This window comes from Fukomys damarensis, unplaced genomic scaffold (genome assembly GCF_012274545.1).
Source record: "Fukomys damarensis isolate Sample0158 unplaced genomic scaffold, DMR_v1.0_HiC HiC_scaffold_18, whole genome shotgun sequence".
Lineage (NCBI taxonomy): Eukaryota > Metazoa > Chordata > Mammalia > Rodentia > Bathyergidae > Fukomys > Fukomys damarensis.
In genome coordinates this window covers 12,669,081-12,687,633 of record NW_022900930.1, presented here as the reverse complement: position 1 = coordinate 12,687,633, position 18,553 = coordinate 12,669,081, and the positions used below count along the sequence as shown (strand labels likewise).

General features: G+C 40.7%; 1 protein-coding gene across 1 annotated transcript in view; it reads right to left on the bottom strand.

The window, feature by feature from the left end:
• Window positions 1-18,553, bottom strand: part of LOC104860973 (low-density lipoprotein receptor-related protein 2) — a 48,043-nt gene that overhangs the window by 14,992 nt on the left and 14,498 nt on the right. The window contains exons 10-23 of the mRNA XM_033765390.1: window positions 18,141-18,309; window positions 17,527-17,695; window positions 16,491-16,713; window positions 15,480-15,605; window positions 13,945-14,169; window positions 9,163-9,474; window positions 7,995-8,207; window positions 6,504-6,719; window positions 4,532-4,770; window positions 3,215-3,344; window positions 2,807-2,991; window positions 1,831-2,017; window positions 1,063-1,281; window positions 422-605 (exon numbers count right to left, since the gene is read on the bottom strand). Coding sequence (XP_033621281.1) covers window positions 422-605; window positions 1,063-1,281; window positions 1,831-2,017; window positions 2,807-2,991; window positions 3,215-3,344; window positions 4,532-4,770; window positions 6,504-6,719; window positions 7,995-8,207; window positions 9,163-9,474; window positions 13,945-14,169; window positions 15,480-15,605; window positions 16,491-16,713; window positions 17,527-17,695; window positions 18,141-18,309 — 2,797 coding nt within the window. The remainder of the gene's footprint in view (window positions 1-421; window positions 606-1,062; window positions 1,282-1,830; window positions 2,018-2,806; window positions 2,992-3,214; window positions 3,345-4,531; window positions 4,771-6,503; window positions 6,720-7,994; window positions 8,208-9,162; window positions 9,475-13,944; window positions 14,170-15,479; window positions 15,606-16,490; window positions 16,714-17,526; window positions 17,696-18,140; window positions 18,310-18,553) is intronic.

Below are 18,553 nucleotides of genomic sequence, written 5' to 3'. Positions count from 1 at the left end.
TGTTAACATTAAATTCCTTGCCTTTGCAGAGAGGAAAGACTCTAATAGAATAATCCAAGCTTAACTTAGATCTGCATTATTGTAGATTAAATAATTCTCCTAGTTCAAGTCTCTCCCCTTACCTACCATTTTAAAGTCCACCAGAGGTAGATTTTAAATTTGTTTATTTTAGCAGAAGGAAGTATACATGGACACCAAGTGAATTCATGTATCCATCTCATTTTACTAAAATGAAGAACTTTTTTCAGAAGTTTTTAAGATTCTCATGTGTGTAACCAACCCACATCAACATAAAATCTAAAGTAAAACCCCGTACATTTTCTATTCACTCATTCTATGTTAAGGGGAAAGAAGCAAAGCAGAACTATGAAAGAGCAGTCAACTCAAAGGTCTTCAGCAGGCATTCAGACACCTAACTCACCCATTCAGAGGATCCAAAGCCAAAGCCTGGGGTTGTGTCAAGTCGTCATCCAGGACAATTGTGTACTCGGCATTTCCTCTCCAAACAGCAGTCAGTGGAATTGCCAAAATCTGACCAGCTGTCCCATCAGTCCAGTATAGATTCCTTCCAATCCAGTCAACCACTATACAGTCTGACTTTATCCCTGAAGAAATCATTCAACACATGTACTTGTGGTAAATTAGAATGTGTAGTAGATCTGTATGCCATGCTAATTCATTTTCCCACTGCCCCTCCAACATAGCAATCATCTGCAAAATGTTCAAAGTACTATTGTAGAGGAATATAACCATTAAAAATAATGCAATGCTACAGATAGTTTGGCAAAACCCTTTGTCTACTGAGATGATGACGCATCTTTCCAAACAGCGACTTCTAGCTACCAAATCTTGGTCTCTTTTTGCTAAGGAGATAGCTAAGGCTGGTAGCTTGGCAGACCCCTTTGTCTATTGAATTGCCAAAGCACCTTAGCAGCTAGCAAGTCTTGGCCTCTTAGTGAGGAAACTATAAACTAATGTTTGGAATGTTAATGACCATTCATTTTCTTGTTTTTGCTATGTGCATTTATAAGGGTAGGATGACTGCATTACCGAGGAGCTTACCTTTCACCACAGTGCCTCTCTTCATTGTGTCCATACTTATCCAATGTATACTTTCTGCATTGAAATCTGTCCAAAAGACTTTCTGATCTACTAAGTCATAGTCAACAGAGAAAATAATCAAGTTCTTGTCTATAGTTGCCAGAATATCTTCTTTCAAGCTTCTCAATCCATAGAGAAATAAGTTAAATTGAATTGCAACAAGCAGGATTGGTTCAGTACCTATGAAGTAAGAACTGCCTTCAATATGGCCCTGAAAGAGTTTGAAAAGTGAATCCCAGTGCTAGTCAGAAATTGAAGGACACAGTAGTCTGCCTCTCAGTGCCAAATCTGAGATGCCAACTAGCCTGTATCAAAGGAGTTCTCATCATGAAATACTTAAAAATAATAACTATAAATAAAAGGTACTTAAGGAAAATAAGGAATTGTTAGCTTAAACTGAAAAAATTTGCACATTTCTAACTAAATATTTCAGGGCCAGGTATGTGGAAAGAAATACTTTACAGGACAGGTAAGGTTGACCCATGGATACAGAGGCCAGAGTTATAGTTTTGTTATAGTAACAATTTACTAGTAGATAGTTTTGGACTCTCATTCAGTGCAAAGTACAAGGTCTAAAATGATGGTTCTGGGGATATGCTACACTTTTATTAGGGACAAATAAACAAGCAAGAGAACTAAGGAGGAGAGATTTGGATTAATGTTCTAGAAGTTTAAAGAATTTAAAGCTAGAGACCCAGGTTTTAGAAGGGATTTCCATTTCCAGTTTACCTGTTGCCTTACAGGTATGACCATCAGGCTCCAGTGAGTAGCCAGGATGACAGGTGCAGATGTATGAGCCCTTGGTATTGACACAGGTGTGACTGCAGGGCCAACCGCCAAACCCCTGGCACTCATCCACATCCTCACAGATCCCCCCAATGCTCTCCGGCTCAAAGCCTGGCTCACAAACACAGACCTGATGGGTGTGAGAAGACACTGAGACTTTCTGAAGACAGAACGGTAGTCATTACGGAAGTGGTGGGAAAGGGGGCCAACCAGTAATGAAGAGCACATGGTGATATATTCCCTTTTGGCAACCGTTTGCCAACCATTTTCAGAACCAATCCACTTTAATATAGTTGCATCCCTTTGTCTTTTATCAACCTTGCCATATCCCTTACATCATGGGTCCTGAGTTGGCAAAGGTTTCGAGATTCAGAAAGAGTGAGATCACAGAGAATCAGTGAGAGAAAAGGCATGCAGACTTAAGTGAAATGCTTGACAGAGACATGCTCACATGACCAGCTATCAGAGCAGTTTTCTTTAGAATCAAGTCTATAGTGCTCATCCAACTAATAATAATAACTAGAGAAAAGGTAGTTCTCTGCTTAAGGACAGGTAAGATTCCATACACTCATGATAGCAGTTGTTTGCAACTGCTGCAGTTCTTCAACTATAAACCCATGGGGCTGTTTGAGTCTTAATCAACAAAATTTCATGTTCACCCCAAGTATCAGCAGAGCTCGAACAAAAGTAGGCTGAGTGGCAGAGTTTCAGAAACACAAGATGAGAGAAAAGCTGGACAGGATTCACCAGGAGCCAGGAAAGACTCAGGCACATCAGTGAATGGTCAGGACAGCCCCGCCATGTAAGACTTTAAAAAAAGGAATGCCCAAAGAGGAACAGCATGAATGGGAAAGTGCTAATTTAGGGTTCCCTAGACCAATTTTATGGTTGCCTGAGAACAGTAGCTGAAGCAACTCACAGGCCCAGCTGGGGATGGGTAGCAGGTATGGGGACACTGTCCTGGGCTGCATGCTGATAGGTGGCACCTGCCGCCTTCATCGGAGCCGTCAGCACAGTCCTCTTTCCCATCGCACACCAAGCTGAAGTTGAGGCAGATAGCAGTGCCACACTGGAACTCATAACCCCAGCACTTCTGAGGGGGGCCTGCAGGGGATGATTCTCCACTAAGAATCTTATAATATACCTCCAGAAAACCCTCCCCCAGCAAGGCTTCCCTGGTACAACCCAGGCACCTTTAAGACACCTTCATTTCATTCCTTCAAGGAAGGAATGGATTTTGGCTGCTGCAGCATTTGCTCAAGGAACTGGTTTTTCACTCCCAGAGAGGCAAGCACCAGGGCCCCCTGTGAGTGTTTCCTTTACTTACATCCAGCCTCATCGCTGCCATCCATGCAGTCCTTCTGCCCGTCACAGTGCCAGAAGTCAGGCACACACTGGTCCCGGCTGGCGCAGGCCCACTGCCTTGGGCTACACCAGAGTGCCTCAGGGTCACAGTCCTGAGAAGACAGAACGCAGTCAGCATCTGCTGCATCTGGGACCTCGGGAGGAAGAGGAAGAGTCCAGGCTGTTCTCAAGTCCCTTCTGCAAGGAAGCCCCATGAAGCCTACAAACTCAGAAGTGACACAAATTATGGGAGATTCTTTCTGTAGTTGGAGTCTAAGTGAGAATTTCTAGGTGTTCAAAACTGGGCATAAAGTGGGAGGAAATGCCTTATTTTGTCAAATTGATCTTATTTCTATTTAGGAAACAGAAGCAAGGGAATCTGTTCCAGAAACTCTAATCTAACACATGCTCCAGCAAATAAAATTGATGGCATACTCTGCACCTACTGAGGGCTGGCTCTGCAGAAGGAAGGGTAGTGCCTCTGCACCTGCAAATCCCCGTAGCCTTTAGATACATTCTCAGTACCTCAGATAGGATGAGATGGATCCTAGACCCACTTAACTGTGAGGAAACAGAACCCTCATATGTGCTTGCTTCAGGTCACGTGAGATCAGTAGATTCATGTTCAGGCTGCACTTTATACACTGCTAGAGTGACAATTAAGCAGAGTTACTGGCAGGGTTTTTCAGTTTTGCAGTGTATATTTCTAGGTAGGACACTTCAAGTCAAAGTTATCACCTTTGATATTTTCAACCCTCTTACAATACAAATACAATGCCTCCTAAAAGTTTGATCTTTATCAGCCTCTTGTTAATGCTTTGGATACCTTGATAAAGTTATATGTGGCTTTCTAGGAAGTGATTAAGAGTGACTTCTCTCTTATGTTTTTCCAAATTTTCTATAGAAACCATGTGTGATTAGATGCCTACAATCGGCTCTTCATATCCATATGTGTGTGTGTGTGTGTGTGTGTGTATCAATGCATTTAACTAAATGCAAATGAGAAATACTCGAAAAAATGCATGTGTACCAAACATGTACCACATTTTTTCTTTGTAATCATTCCCTAAACAATACAATGCAACAACTACTTATATAACACGCACAATGTTTTAGATATTACAAGTAATCTAGAGATGATTTACCAAATAGGTTACAGGCAAGTATCTACTATGCCATTTCATATGAGGGACCTGAACATTCCGGTGTCTGTATCCTTTGAGAGGTCCCGGACCTAGTTGCCTGTGGACACTGAGGGATTATGGCACTTTTATCTTTTTCTGAAAGAAAAGTGTGCTACCTTCTCGTCACTTCCATCTTTGCAGTCTAGGTCGTGGTCACACAGCCACTCAGCTAACACACATTCACCACTGCCCCGGCACTTCACCTGCCCAACTGGACACCCAGGGGGCCAGGCAGCAGGGCAGCTTTCTTCATCCGACTGGTCCCAGCAGTCTGGGTTCCCATCACAGCGCAGAGAGTAGGAAACACATTGGCCACTCCTACATCTAAATTCAGATGTGCTGCAGTTTTCAGGAACTGAAAAAATAAAGTGTAAGGAAAGAATGCAGCCAGATACAAAGCAATTCAAAGACAAATAAAGTGATTGAAGAGTCACCAGGTTTCTGCCGTCACCACGGGAATCCTCTGTAGCGGGTATCAGAACCGGAGAGTGGTCCAACCTGAGCGTTATGCCAGGAACGCTCCTCCGCCAGAGAGAAGCTACCACGCAAGACCCCCCTGTCTTAGAAAAGAAAGCCTGAGACAAAGGATGGGAGGACATGTGGAAGGACACTGGGAAAAAGGCAGAGGAAGGACTCTCCTCTGAGTCCTTTATTTCATCTACAGAAGGAGAAATTTCCAACAACGTGCAAATACTCTATAACTTGCGTTCTTGGACTCAACATCTATAGGTAGATAATGCTCTCATGGGATCAGGCCCCATGAAAACCCTACGTATGTATCAAAAAGTAAATGATACCTGAGCCCTCCCCACTTCCTTTCTGTATTGCCTATCTTTTGATATTCTCATGACCCCCAAGGGCAGTCTTTGGCTAGGCAATCATCTCCACATCCAAATCTATCACAGCACCTCACCCAGCATCCCTTCCTCCCACTTCAATTCTCATAATTCTCTCTTCTCCATTTAACCCACAGGATGATGTTTAGTAGTAAGAATAAAAATGAAGACTATGCATCCCATAAAGATTAGGGCAACCTGCTAACATTGACAAATGAGATGTCCTATCACTTAAAGAAACCCAAAATTAAAATTTTAATCTTCAAGGATGTAGATTCTAGCTCAACAAGAAATAATTTGGGAAAATGGCATTTTGTGGAAGAGGGAGTGTTCAGTATAATCTCCAAAATTCCTCCAACTAAATCCTTTCATCTTATTCTGTTGCCTGTGTAGTAAGTACAGTCAACCCTCATTATTTGTGGCTTCAGTATTCACACATTAAACTACTCACTAACATTTCTTCATAACTCCAAAGTTAATGCTCCCACACCTTCATGGTCATTTACAGCTATAAAGAGAGCAGTAAAGGAAATCTGAACTGCCCAATGTGTACTCCTGGCTATGACTGCACAAGGCAATGGAATGCTCTGCCTTCTTGAATCAACTCTCAAACTGTAAACAAATGTTATTCTTGTGGTGCATTAAGGGCCATACTTTCACATGTGTGTACTTATAGACATTATATATGAATCAATTAGATATTACAACTCAGAAAAAATAAATTTGAGAGTTAATCTCAATCTCCAGGACAAGGGCGAGTTAACCCGATTTTGAACCCTTCCTGAGGGATGCTAACATCTGTCCTTCCCACTCCAGGGGTCTCCAAGCACCGTGCTGCAGTGCTGTCTAGTGTTCCTGGGCACCGGAATGTTGTGACACACCCTAAGGAGAAAGTACTTGTGTTAGGTTTCTTTAAGGCACGGGTTACAGCGCTGTGAGTTCAATGTTAATAAATGAGCAATGTGAGACATTTTCTAATCCACAGTTTAGTAAGTTCAGTGTTAATGAATCAATAACACCTACTAAGACATCTTCAAACAGAAACACACAATAAAGTCACGAGTTCAATGATGGACAAAAATGTTGTGACCAGTGGGTCAAAGGAACCCAACTTCATATTTTACCCCAGAGCAGTGGTGCGGTATCTGCTAATTTAGTGTTTGTAAAAGCTTTATAGAACATAACTACCACAAATAAGAAGAATCAACATAAAACAGTTTAAAATAATCTCAGAAAGCCCCATGGAACTTACTACATCCTTCTTCATCTTTTTTGTCAAGGCAGTCTAGGTTCCCATCACACAGCCAGCTCTTGGGAATGCAGCGATTCTTTTCATCACAATGCAGAGAACAATCCTCAGTGGGTTTCCAGCAAGCCAGCTCGTCAGATCCATCAGGACAGTGCTGGGCCCCATCACAGTGGTTTTTACTGTCTATGCACCTGCTTCCATCCAGACACCGGAAGACCCCTGCAATAGGAGGAACAAATGCTAGCATCCCTCAGAAAGGGTTCAAATATGGGTTTACTCACCCTTGTTCTGAGGTTTGAGGTGTAACTCTCAAATTTACCTTATCTAAGGTCTAATATCTAGTTGATTCATATGCAAACTCTAATAATATGCTTGGGTCAGTGAAGTTAGCAAACAAACCTGGTCATTTAAATAATTTTATTTGTTTCATTACTTTTATGCCATTAGATCACTACCAACTCTTTTACGTGGACCACTTAGGTCACAGCATGGCCCAGCCTATATGAGGCAAATATCGGATACCTGGCAGATTTGATGTAGCAAGGAGGAGGTAGTCAAGCACATGATCTCATTCTCGTAAAGCAGGTACTCACAGAACCAGTATCCTGACAAACAATGACTTTCATCTATGCTAATTGTCTAGGAAAATTATGTAGGATTAGAAATCCTACAAAAGTAGCTCTGACAGCTCACAGCTTATACTCAGCGCTTAGTGGTATAACTGACACAAAAGACAGAGGACAGGGCAGGGTGACACACCTGGCCCGTGACAGATCTGGAAGCAGATCTTCCTAGTATAGAGTGTGCATCCTTAATCCAAATATCAGAAATCTAAATGCTCCAAAATATAAAATTTGCTGATTATCAATGTGATCCCATAGGTAGAAAATTCTACACCTGACTTCACGTGACAGGTCATAGTCAGAATGTAGGAGTACTGCATTGTATTGTATAAAATAACCTTCAGACCATGTGCATAAGATGTATATGAAACAACCCCAGGATAGCTCAATATGCATATACAAATATATCTATTCCAGAATTTTAAAGAAATCTAAAATCTGAAACACCCATCCCCAAGCATTTTAGATAAGAAATACTCATCCCGAAAAATGTTATTTGCTATGCATCCCATGGCAAAGGAAAAAGAAGATTCTTTGGTAAATTAGTGTGGGAAACTGGCTTAGTGGAAATTAAATGGATTTCTTTACTGGCAGACAAATTGCTATGAATATGCTAATGTTCAAGATGATTTTCAAAAGGAAATGGTGTGGAAACTTCTTTGACGAATGCTGAGATGTGTCATTTAATAACTTTTGAGAAATGTGTTCTATTTTTATATTTTCAGAATATGGGCAAGCTAGGGAGATGGCATTGCCCAAATGTGATTTGGGACAACTGCCAAACATACAGACACAATATTCAGGATTTTATCCTAGGAAGGGCACCAGGTAAGGTGGATATCAAACAGTAACCTGCCAAAGGAAGACGCACCTGGCACTTCCTGGTTCTCTGCCAAGATGACCATTTTCCTTATGTGTGGCTCCTTCAGGACGGAGAAGGGCTCCAGAGTCTTCCTGTTCCACAGCACAAGAGCCGCCTTGTCCATGGTCATCAGGTAGGGTGTGTGGGCTGCCATAAGCCCGTCACTCCAGGACTTGTTCAAAGAGTAGGTTCTATTTTTTAGGAGACTGAAACTTTGCAGCCCTAAGGAAGAATCAAAGTCTTAGAAGATGATGCTAAACAAGCAATAGGGTATCAGTAAGATGTGCAGCACATGGGTACTATTTGATTGAGGTTCAAAACTCAAAACTAAAACGAAGCTTAATATGATTCTGATCAAGTTTTGTAGGTTTTAGTTTTACGTGGAAAGATAGCCCAGTAATGTACCTCAAGCTCCAGGAAAGCAAAGGGCTTTGGTCTGCCTTGAGGGCAAAGAGACATGACTTTACTGCCTTTTTATTTTTCATGTATATGAAAAATATCCAGTCCTCAGCATCTGCTAGCCAGTCCTCAAGGGTGGCCTCCAGGTAATAAGATGCTCAAAATCAGCTACGAGGGAATGGCTTACATCTGATAGCATATTATAATTTCATCCCTCCTTGGCAATGGAAATTTGCTTCCATTTCTTCTATGTATAGAAGTAGAAACAAATTCCAAACATGACAAAGAGCTCTTAAGTATATGGAAAGCTGTTAGGTATATTATGTCTGAGGTTTTCTACCTTTTAAATCCCCAATCTAGACCTTCAGATAAGAGAAGAGTTTGAGGTAAGTGACTTGTCTGCACTTTCACTGTTAAAACTAGAGTTCAAGTCTCTGTCTAACTAGTTAAAATAACCAGAATAACTAGAAGATAGGGTTTGAATGTTTTCACCACAAAAAAATGTAAAATGCCATGTGTTTGAGGTGATACACATGCTAGTTACCTTGATATGCTCACTACACATCTCATACCTGTGTCAAAATATCGCAGTATGCCCACAAGTATGAACAATGATTGTGTGTTAATTAAAAACAAAATGTTCTCTGGCACATTACAAAATGGCAACAATAAAAAATAGAAAGTTTAAAAAAGGACCAGACACTTTGAACGTTTAAACACAAGATAAGTTCAGAGTTGCTTATATCTCTTCCCACTGCACTGGATGCATAGGACTCACCCAGCCTTTTGTTGGCCCAAAGGATGCTAGCTGCGCTGAGGTCTAAGGTCATCTGAGTATCTGCCGTCCAGGTACCTCTCCAGATTGTCTGTCTGTTTTTGCCATCAAGGGTCATACTTTGTAAGTGGCTGCCACTCTCTGCCCAGTATAGTGTCCTCCTCGGCCAGTCGAGAAGCAGCTGTAGTATAATGCTGCCTGTGCTGTACAGGGTCTGTGTGTCCTTGAAGGGAACTGTGGTCTTCTGAATGGCACTTCGGTCACAGGGCAGCCAGTAGACATTCCCTGTTGCAATGTCCACATTCGCTGAGCAGACTGAAGAGGAGAAGTAACTGCATTACAAAGGGCTTTCAAGAATATTCATGAACTGACTCAAACTAGACAGAGGGGTGTTAGTCAAGGATTTAAAAATATGTAACTCACAATCCAAGAGTTCTCCTTCACATCACAAGCCTCACTGTGCCTACTCTGGTTCAGATAACTTGTCGTAGGACCTCATTCGCTGCTTTCAGGGGCATTCACTCCCTGGGTGTGGTGGGTCAGATGTCCAAGGGGCAAAGCCTGTGCTTGAATGCAGATCTGAACTTCAGATTTACATTCTTTTTTCTCATAGGTTCAGTATGAAAACCAGTAACATGTCAAGTGACTAGCTCTGAAATTGCTGTCAGAAAGCAATGATGGGGCAAGAGACATCACTACAGTGGTGTGGAAGACAGCCAACAGTGTATGGGCTGGCTGTGAGCAAATCTACAACTAGAAGACCCAGATATGATAGAAATCAAGTATACACAAGCCACAAAGTGTCCATTTTCAAAGGTGAATAATTGAATTAGACATTAACCTTCAAAGCACTTGGTATTCCTCTCCACATTTACTATAATTAGCTATATAAGTGGATCTAAGCTAGGAACTGAGCTATTCTGGAACAGTCTAGCACAAAGGTGGAGAGCAACGTCAGGCTAGCAGATCAGGCAGCTGCATTCAAACCCCTATTCCATCATGAGGTGGTAGTTAATTTCTGTGCCTCACTTTCTTAAAAGTAAATAGGGATAGTGCTTCTCTTCTAAGGTTGTTATGAGAATTAGAGTTACAACATACAAAATGCTTAGAATAGCATCAGTTGTTTTACAAAGGGTACTGAGGTATTGCAAAAGCTCATAACAGCAAATTGTTAAATTCAGGAGTTCCCGAATTTAATAATAATAGGATTATTAGTCAATGTAAAAAATAAACTAAATTATATTAATTAAAAGTAATAGATACTCAACTCATAGTGTCTTAATTATTTTCCTATACTTTGGTATTTAAATATTTTTATCTGAAATGATTGGGACCAGATGTGCTTTGGATTTTGGATTTTTAAAAATTTTGGAATATTTACATATATAGAGAAAGAGAGAAACAGATGAGATTGGGCACATTCAGGGACAGTGAGATAGAGAGAGAGAGAGAGAGAGAGAGAGACAGAGAGAGAGAGACAGAGACAGAGAGAGAGATCTCGGGTAGGAGACTCAAATCTAACCTTGAGATTCCTTTATATTTCATACACATCTTACACATACAGCCTGAAAGTAAATGTTATGCATGTTTCCGTGACTCTGCACCTTGATGGACACTCACCAAGTGCTGTCATGTATGGGATTTCCTACTGACTACATCATATAGGCACTCAAACACTTTTGGATTTGTGGCACCTTGGATTTCAGATTTTTGGATCAGAGCAGCCCAGCCTGTATCTCTACAGCTGTTTCTTTGGGTCAGCTGAATCCATAAGGTGGAGACACTGCACACATGTGTGCCACCACGCATCTCTTCCCAGCCCCATACTCAGTAACGAATGTCATACTGTAGCTCAAAACCTGTCGTGAAAATCGTAAGCACTACAAATCAGAGCTTGATTTTGTTTTCTTAAATTTTGTTTTGTAGACCAGGGATTGGTGAAACAATTGCCCTTGGGCTAAATCTGGCCTGTTGCTTGTTTTTGTACATAGCTTTTAGTGGAATGTAGCTAGTCAACCACACATTGTGGCCACTTTCACGATACAATGGCAGAGTGCCCACCAAGCCTAAAGTATTCACTCTCTGGTGTTTTACACAAAAAACTTTGCCAACCTTTCATCATCCAGGTTTAAGAAAATGACAAAGTATTAATAATTCAGATTAATCCTATGTGTGTGATATTTATAGCCATTATACTCTAAATATCACCAAAAAATTTTGAGGAAATCTTTTTCTAGTATTTGAACTTTATTATCCAAGTCAGCAAAGAAGTTATGCTGTTAATGAAGTAATCCCAACAAGTCTTCAACACTCCACTTTTGTCTCATTTGCTTTAGGAAACAAAAGCATTAACCTACATTTGAGTAAAGACTATTCTCAGGACAGGGATTTAGCTCATTGGTTCCACTGCCTGCCTTGAAAGCACAAGGTCCTGAGTTCAATCCCTGGTACAAAAAGAAAAATCCAAAAAACAACAGCAAAAAAACTATTCTCAACGACTTTATTACCTAATCAGATATTATGGAAGCATTCATTCAGAGATTATTAAGTCTAGCTTGAATTGCAACCATAGACTGGCTTCCAACACAATATAAAAGTCAATATAAAAGTATCCTGTGAAAATCAGTTAAAACAACAATGAAGAAATTTACAATAAAGAACATCATACTTTTTATTATTTGTAGGTTTGTTACCCTGAATAACAGTAAGCTTTATTATAAACATACTTTGGCATATCGATGCACACTCCCCACCCCAGAAAGACAGTTGTTAACCCTTTTCTAGCACATCACTCAATGTTATAGTAATAACTCAAATGTTAATTTTGAGAAAAGCAGGCAAAGTGGCAAGGTGTAAAGTGGAGCAGGGGTGCAAACAGAGATGCCAGAACTTGGGGCTTAATTCAATGTGTTGTAAGTTCTTGCCCTTCACAGGGGGTTTTAGAGTTGGAGCATTTCCGTACTATTCCTCACATTTTCATGAGAAGGAACTTCCATAAAATTACACTTCAGAATTCTCCCCATATCCATTGATTTACTCCCAAGAAAGGAGAAATGCCTTGCGTTTGGTGTCTTGGTAAGGACAGATTTGCCATCTGGAGGCTCCTGCCTCCCGTCTCAGAGAATCTGACAATCTGAGGTGGAAAGTCCAGTTTCCAGGGTCACAGAATGTCCTCTGAGCCATGCTCCACTGGTTCCTAAAGACACACTAATCTTTCTAAAGCAGAATTTTAAGGTCCTTTCATTTTTTGACTAGGAATTTCATCTATATTCTTTAGCTTCAATTTTTCCTATGAAGACAAGATTAATACAACCAAGAGAAAGCACTGACACCAATACATTTTGTTGTAAAGATAATCTGAAAGCTACAAACTCACAGATTGTGAGGAACTGAGTAATCTGTGAACAGGTCTACACAGCAGGCCTGATGCTACAATTGCTGCCTATAAAAGGCAGGGTTGCCTCTGTCTAGGACACAGCCCTTGCCAGAGTTTGGATCTTGAAAATCTCCCAACAGCTTGTGTCTTAAGGTTTGGTCCTCAGTTTAGCACTACTGGGAGGTGGTGGAGCTTCGAGGTGGAGCTTAGTGAAAGGTCTTTAGGTCATTAGGGGTGTGCCCTTGAAGGGGATTGTGAGAGGCAAGCCTCTTCCTTCTCTGTTGTTTTGCTCCTTGGGCATGAGGTAAGAGTTTTGCTGTGCGGTTTACTTCTACCACAGCCATTCGGCACCCCCACCAGAGGCCTAACAAAGAATCTACCTGAACAGAATCTCTAAAACTCTGAGCCAAAATAAACCCTTTTTTTCATTTATTTATTTAAGTTTTTTTCTTTATATACTGATTATGTCAGGTATGTATTGTCCTGACAGAAACCTTTCATGGCCACAGGATCTCCACACTCCATACAAGAGCCAGCTCAGATGAAAATGTCAGTCTTTTATAAACCCTTTATATGACAGTTGTGACACAGAAACCAATTAGCACACTAAGAGCAGGCATTTTAATTAAGTGGGAAAATATTTATGTGAAGGATTCCCTGAGCATCCATCAGATGCCCAAAAAAGATCACTGCCCAATTCAGTTTCTCTTGAACATTTGTTTCTTAAGTATTGGAAGCTGCAATGTGCCAGTCAGTCATTATGCTGGGTTCAGGACAGCGCCCAGCTGAGTGGGTGACAGTTCCCTGAAGGATGTCCCAGGGACATATATTTTAATGCAGCACTTGCAGGAAAGCCTATCCTTGGTACTTGGCACAGCACCCAGGGTACTGATAACTCGAAACACTGACTACTCACCCTAGACTCATCTCAGTTCTCCTTTAAAAAGTAGCTGTTTACATTGAGGCTGAGTATAGGAAACTTGAAAGTGCGTGTGGAGTGTGGGAGGAGAGAGAAAGTATATATTACAATATTAAAATGTCCGCCCATTCTCCAAATCTGCATTGCAAATTACTTTTAAATTAGCTGAGGAGAAATCTGCAATGCAAAATTGAGAAATAAAAGGCCCATTTCTCTCCTCCCTTGACTTAAGGAAAGAAAAGTAAAAATTTAGAAACCTTATTACTATACATCTAAGATTTCCCAAATCATGGCTGCCTTCTGATCTTCTACACAGACCTCCTAAAAATAATGGTAAATCAGAGATATTTGATACTTAAATTGATACTCTTTGTCATGAAGAGTGATTTAGATTGGATAAGGGTAAGATTTTTTTGGACCGTAATTATTTTAGAATCAGAAGATAAAGGGGAGAATAAAAAATTAAGTGAAATGGCCACCCCCAAATTACCTGTATGCTGTGTCCAGATCTCTTGCTTTTGTCCTGAATACCCAGTGGAGTAGACCAGATGTCCCTGCGCATTCGTCCAATAGATGAAATTCCTTTTCCAGTCAATATCCAACAAATAAATGTTCTCAGGGTGCTCTTGAATTAGCGTTCTCTCTATAGCAGCTCCCATAGAGCCAACTTTCAGCAAGTACAGGCGTTTACCAGAAGAAAATACAAGTTTTAACTCTAGAAAGGAAAAATAAGAGATTTTCCCATTTGACTTATTAGATAAACCCATGCTCCCTCCTTACATCAGCCTGAGATACCCATAAGAAGGGGTCATAGCTTGTTTGCTTCTGAGGTGTGTGAACAACACAGGTGCCACAGCATCTAGAAAAATTAGGCATTTGGGCAAATGCAGTGTTGCTTATCTTTCCCAAGGTACTGAGTCTCCTGAGTTTCTGCTGAAAAGCGAAGGCAGAACCACAAGGATGAGGGCAGAAGTACAGCTCTGCTTGATTTAATGGCTCACTACTAAAGAATTACAGAAGTTTTAAAATAGTTACCAAGTTACTTGGGCGTTTGCACTTAATTGTATATAATATATAATCCTTAAAATAAAATTTAGACTGATGAGTTTGCCACGGCATTTAAAAATTGTTCTTAGAATATAAGCGCATTTTTAAAATTTATTTTTCTTAAAGCCTCAGTATTTTACAGAAAAAAAATCAATTAAATTGGATAAAGGTGTTCAAGGAATTATATATCTTTTAATAGTGTGAAGAGGAAACAGCAACATAGAGAAATTATGTTAACAATATTGAAATAAACCAAAATTGAAATAGAGACCACTTACAAACATTAAGAATATATAGCAGTCATTAAGAGCAGAGGATGTATTTCTTTACCACCTTATTTGCAAGTTATTCATGTAAAACTGAATGGCAAAAGATATTTTTTTCTTGCTTTAAAACTATCATACCCAATTTCCAACAAAAGATGAATAAATGAAGCATGGTATCTGCCCACTGGGGAATGTCATTCAGCCTTAAAAAGGAAGAAAATCAGAAACATGCTACAGCATGGATGAATCTCAAAGACATCGTGCTAAGTGACACGGGACAGGCCCCAAGGGTGAATATCTTGATTTCACTAAATGTGGTACCTATAACACGCAAATGTCTGACGACAAAAGACAGAATGGCGCTCGGCAGAATTAGAGAGAGAGGGCAGTGGGAAGTTCACGTGTAATGGGAAAAGATTGCAATTTGGGAAGATGAAAGAGTTCTGGACGTGGACAGTGGCGATGGTGGTGCAAAAGTGTGACTGTAATGAATGCTGCTATATACTTAAAATGGCTACAATGCTATTTTCTATTACATATATTTTAGCACAATAAAAAGAACAAAGTGAGTCAAGATGTTTTCATAACAAAATTGGTCATTAAAGCAGATTGTCAGTACAATGGTGATTGATTCTGAAATGGAAACTGTAGAATTTTTGTACCCTGGGACTATGCCTGCTTGAGTCAAGACCTTTTTACCTGGGGCACTTACCACTGCATGTACCAGAAGGTAAAAGAAACATTCCCTCTGGGCAAACACACTTATAGCCCTTGGGATGGACAGGAGACAGGAGGCACAAGTGGCTGCAAACCCCTGGGACACAAGCTGGGAGTCTACCTAATTTTAAACAGAAATGAATTAAATACATTTTCAGATTTATGTATCCATACTAGTTCGCAACTTAATACTGAAGAAGAACTAAGCCATTTTTGCCTCAAGGGGAATGTGAATATACCTGTTACCTTCTAGTTTGGTATGCTGACCTTTGAACTCCAGTGGTTTCCTAACTGTATTTCTGATAGAGAAAATTACTTATCTATCTTAGCTAAAGCCAATAAAGCTTTAGCCAACATTTTCTTCTCCCTTGGAGTTAAGTGAACATGATTTTTTCATTTGCTCTTTGAAAGACTTTCTTAGAGTGGTCCAGGCTCTTGCCTTGGTTTTTCAGACCCATTAGAAAGGATTATCTGAGTTGAATCTAATAAAGTTTCAGAGTAATAACAGCTATTACCTCCCTACCGGTGAACATTTGACTTCCTTCTTTAAGCAGGATACTGGGCTTTGTTCAATTTCCCTTTTACCATTTGACATGCCAGTGAATGAGCTGCCCCCACCCCTGTGTGAGCTAATGATCCTGTTTTCTACATTTCAGACCTTTAAACTCTGGGTGATGCTTTGGACAGGCTCAAGGTACACCCCTTTGAATAAGTTTTTCTGAGGATGCTGTGTTCAGTTCATCTCACTTAGAAGTCCCAAGTAGTCTGGAACTTAAAACATTTCCCTGCCTCAAAATAGCAAGTTCCAACCCCACACTGAAGTAGCACCTTAGACAGTCTCAGGTCAGTGTGCATTTTGATTCACCAGCATTGCTCTGAACAGAATACTACAGAATTTCTGGAGTACCAGGGAACAGAACTCCTTGAGCCAAGCCCTTTTACTGGGGAAACTTACCACTGCAGGTACCAGGAGGTCACAGAAATGCATTCACAGTCGTTTACTTACTCAGGGGCTGCAGGGACCTGTGGAGGATGGAGAAAGCAGATATGGATGCATCCAGCAACACTCTTCTCTCCTCTTGGTTGTAGAGTGAGGTATGAAACAGCTGTGTTTTATTTGCCCAGAAGAATGAGTTCTCAAACACAGCTAGTCCTACTGGGTCTTCATCTTCTATGTTCTTTGGAAAGCTGTACCTCCCACTGCCATCCACTTTCACTGTCTCTATGGACTGAAAGATTAGAGCTGTGTGAGAACATGGAAGCATTAGCAAGTGCTGGTGACAACATCACCCAGTCACCTGGACACCAATTAAATATCTCTATGTGATGTCAACCTGATAGAGATGAATTCATCTTAAGATTCATGGAGGGAAATACAAAGGTAAGCACATTGGACAGCATCTGGAGCAAACTGGGGTCACAGATGTGTTATACACGTAGTGACTATAAGTTATTGTCCACAGCCAGACCAAATCCTTTCACTCCAGCTACCTTAGGAGCTACACATTCTGTCTTTTTCTTTTTTTCAGAGAGGACAATGAGATCTCAAAGTGCACCATAATTGACCAAAATCACAACTGGGAAATAATAAGCCTGACAACATGCCTCATAGCCTGTGTCTTTAGCCACTATGTCATGCTGGTCTTTTATTTTGCCTTTTCCAAAAATAGGATATCATGACCTGTGATATGAAGACACAGAAATTTGAGTAGAAGTACACAAGTAAGTATACGTTTCTAAGGAGGACTCGGTGATCTTAAGAGGTTTTGTATCCTCGGCACACCATAGAACATGATCGATACTACTAGGAAACCCCAGCCCTGTTAGACTGTCTCATTAAGATAATCACATCAAGCTTCCCACGCTAGGCAGACGCTCTGTCCAAGATGCTATGCAGTTATTTCTTGGTTTTCTGTTTACATGGACAGAAGGCAATTCACAGCATTGCTGCAAAACTTAAGAGAATGCTATACTTACCTACAGAGTCATGCCAAGCTCCTGCCAGGAGAATTTATCTTTTCCTCTGGGCCCATGTATGGTACCTGTTTATATCCACTGATCCAGTAGAGCCTGCCAGTCACATGGTCTAGCGTCAGTCCCAAGGGCTGTTGGGTGGTGACCACCTCAAGCACCTTCCGGTCAGACCCATCCATTCCTGCAGTTTCGATGGTCCTTCTGCCTTTCCCACCTCCATTTATCCAATACAGGTACCTGCAGAAAGCAGCAGCACAAGGTGAAAGGCCCCTCACTTGCATGCATGCACACTCTTTATTTTCAACCCTTTAACATTTTCAGGTGGGCCTCAAATTGCTGCGTTGCTAATGATGCTGGAGATTTCTGCTCCAACACTTTCGACTTTGAAAAATGTGGCTCCATAAAATTCAACTTAGGATTAAAAAAAAAAAAAGAATTTTGGGAAAACAAATGCAATCTAGATTGAAAAGGGCTGACATGCTTTTAGATTCATTTAAATGAATCTGGTACTGGAAAAATAACAGGAAGTGAAAGGAAAGGGGAAAAAAGAACTAAAATGTGTTTTGTACATGTACCAATTCCCTACAGTGAATGTAATCACTGTGTACTGCAAACATGTACTAGTAAAAGAAAAAAAAATGCCTTGTGACTTTGGATATACTCCAAAATAATCATAACTTACTTCTTTGCAGGGAACACTACTAGCTGCTCTGGCACAACATCTTTTCCCAAAATTTTGACATAGCCTCTGCCATCACTTAATCCAGCACAGATGGCCCTTGCAAAGCTGCTGGCCCAATACAACTGTCCCGTGAACCAGTCCAGAGCGATACTGTTCACTGTTGTAAGTTCTGGGGACACAGGAGACAGCGTCATATTTCTACATTGTCTATGCTTCTCTCATCTTGAGAGCAAAGACTTCAATACTTTTCTATGTCTCTTGATGTCCGGGTACACAGGGAGATGAATGGGACCCAGGGAATAAAGCCATAGATGTGCTAGGCCATAGGTTGCAGGGGAAAAGGAGGACCTGAGAAGTGATATAACCAAGGGACCCAAGAGAATGTGACTTTACTTTAGGCAATGATCTTTGTA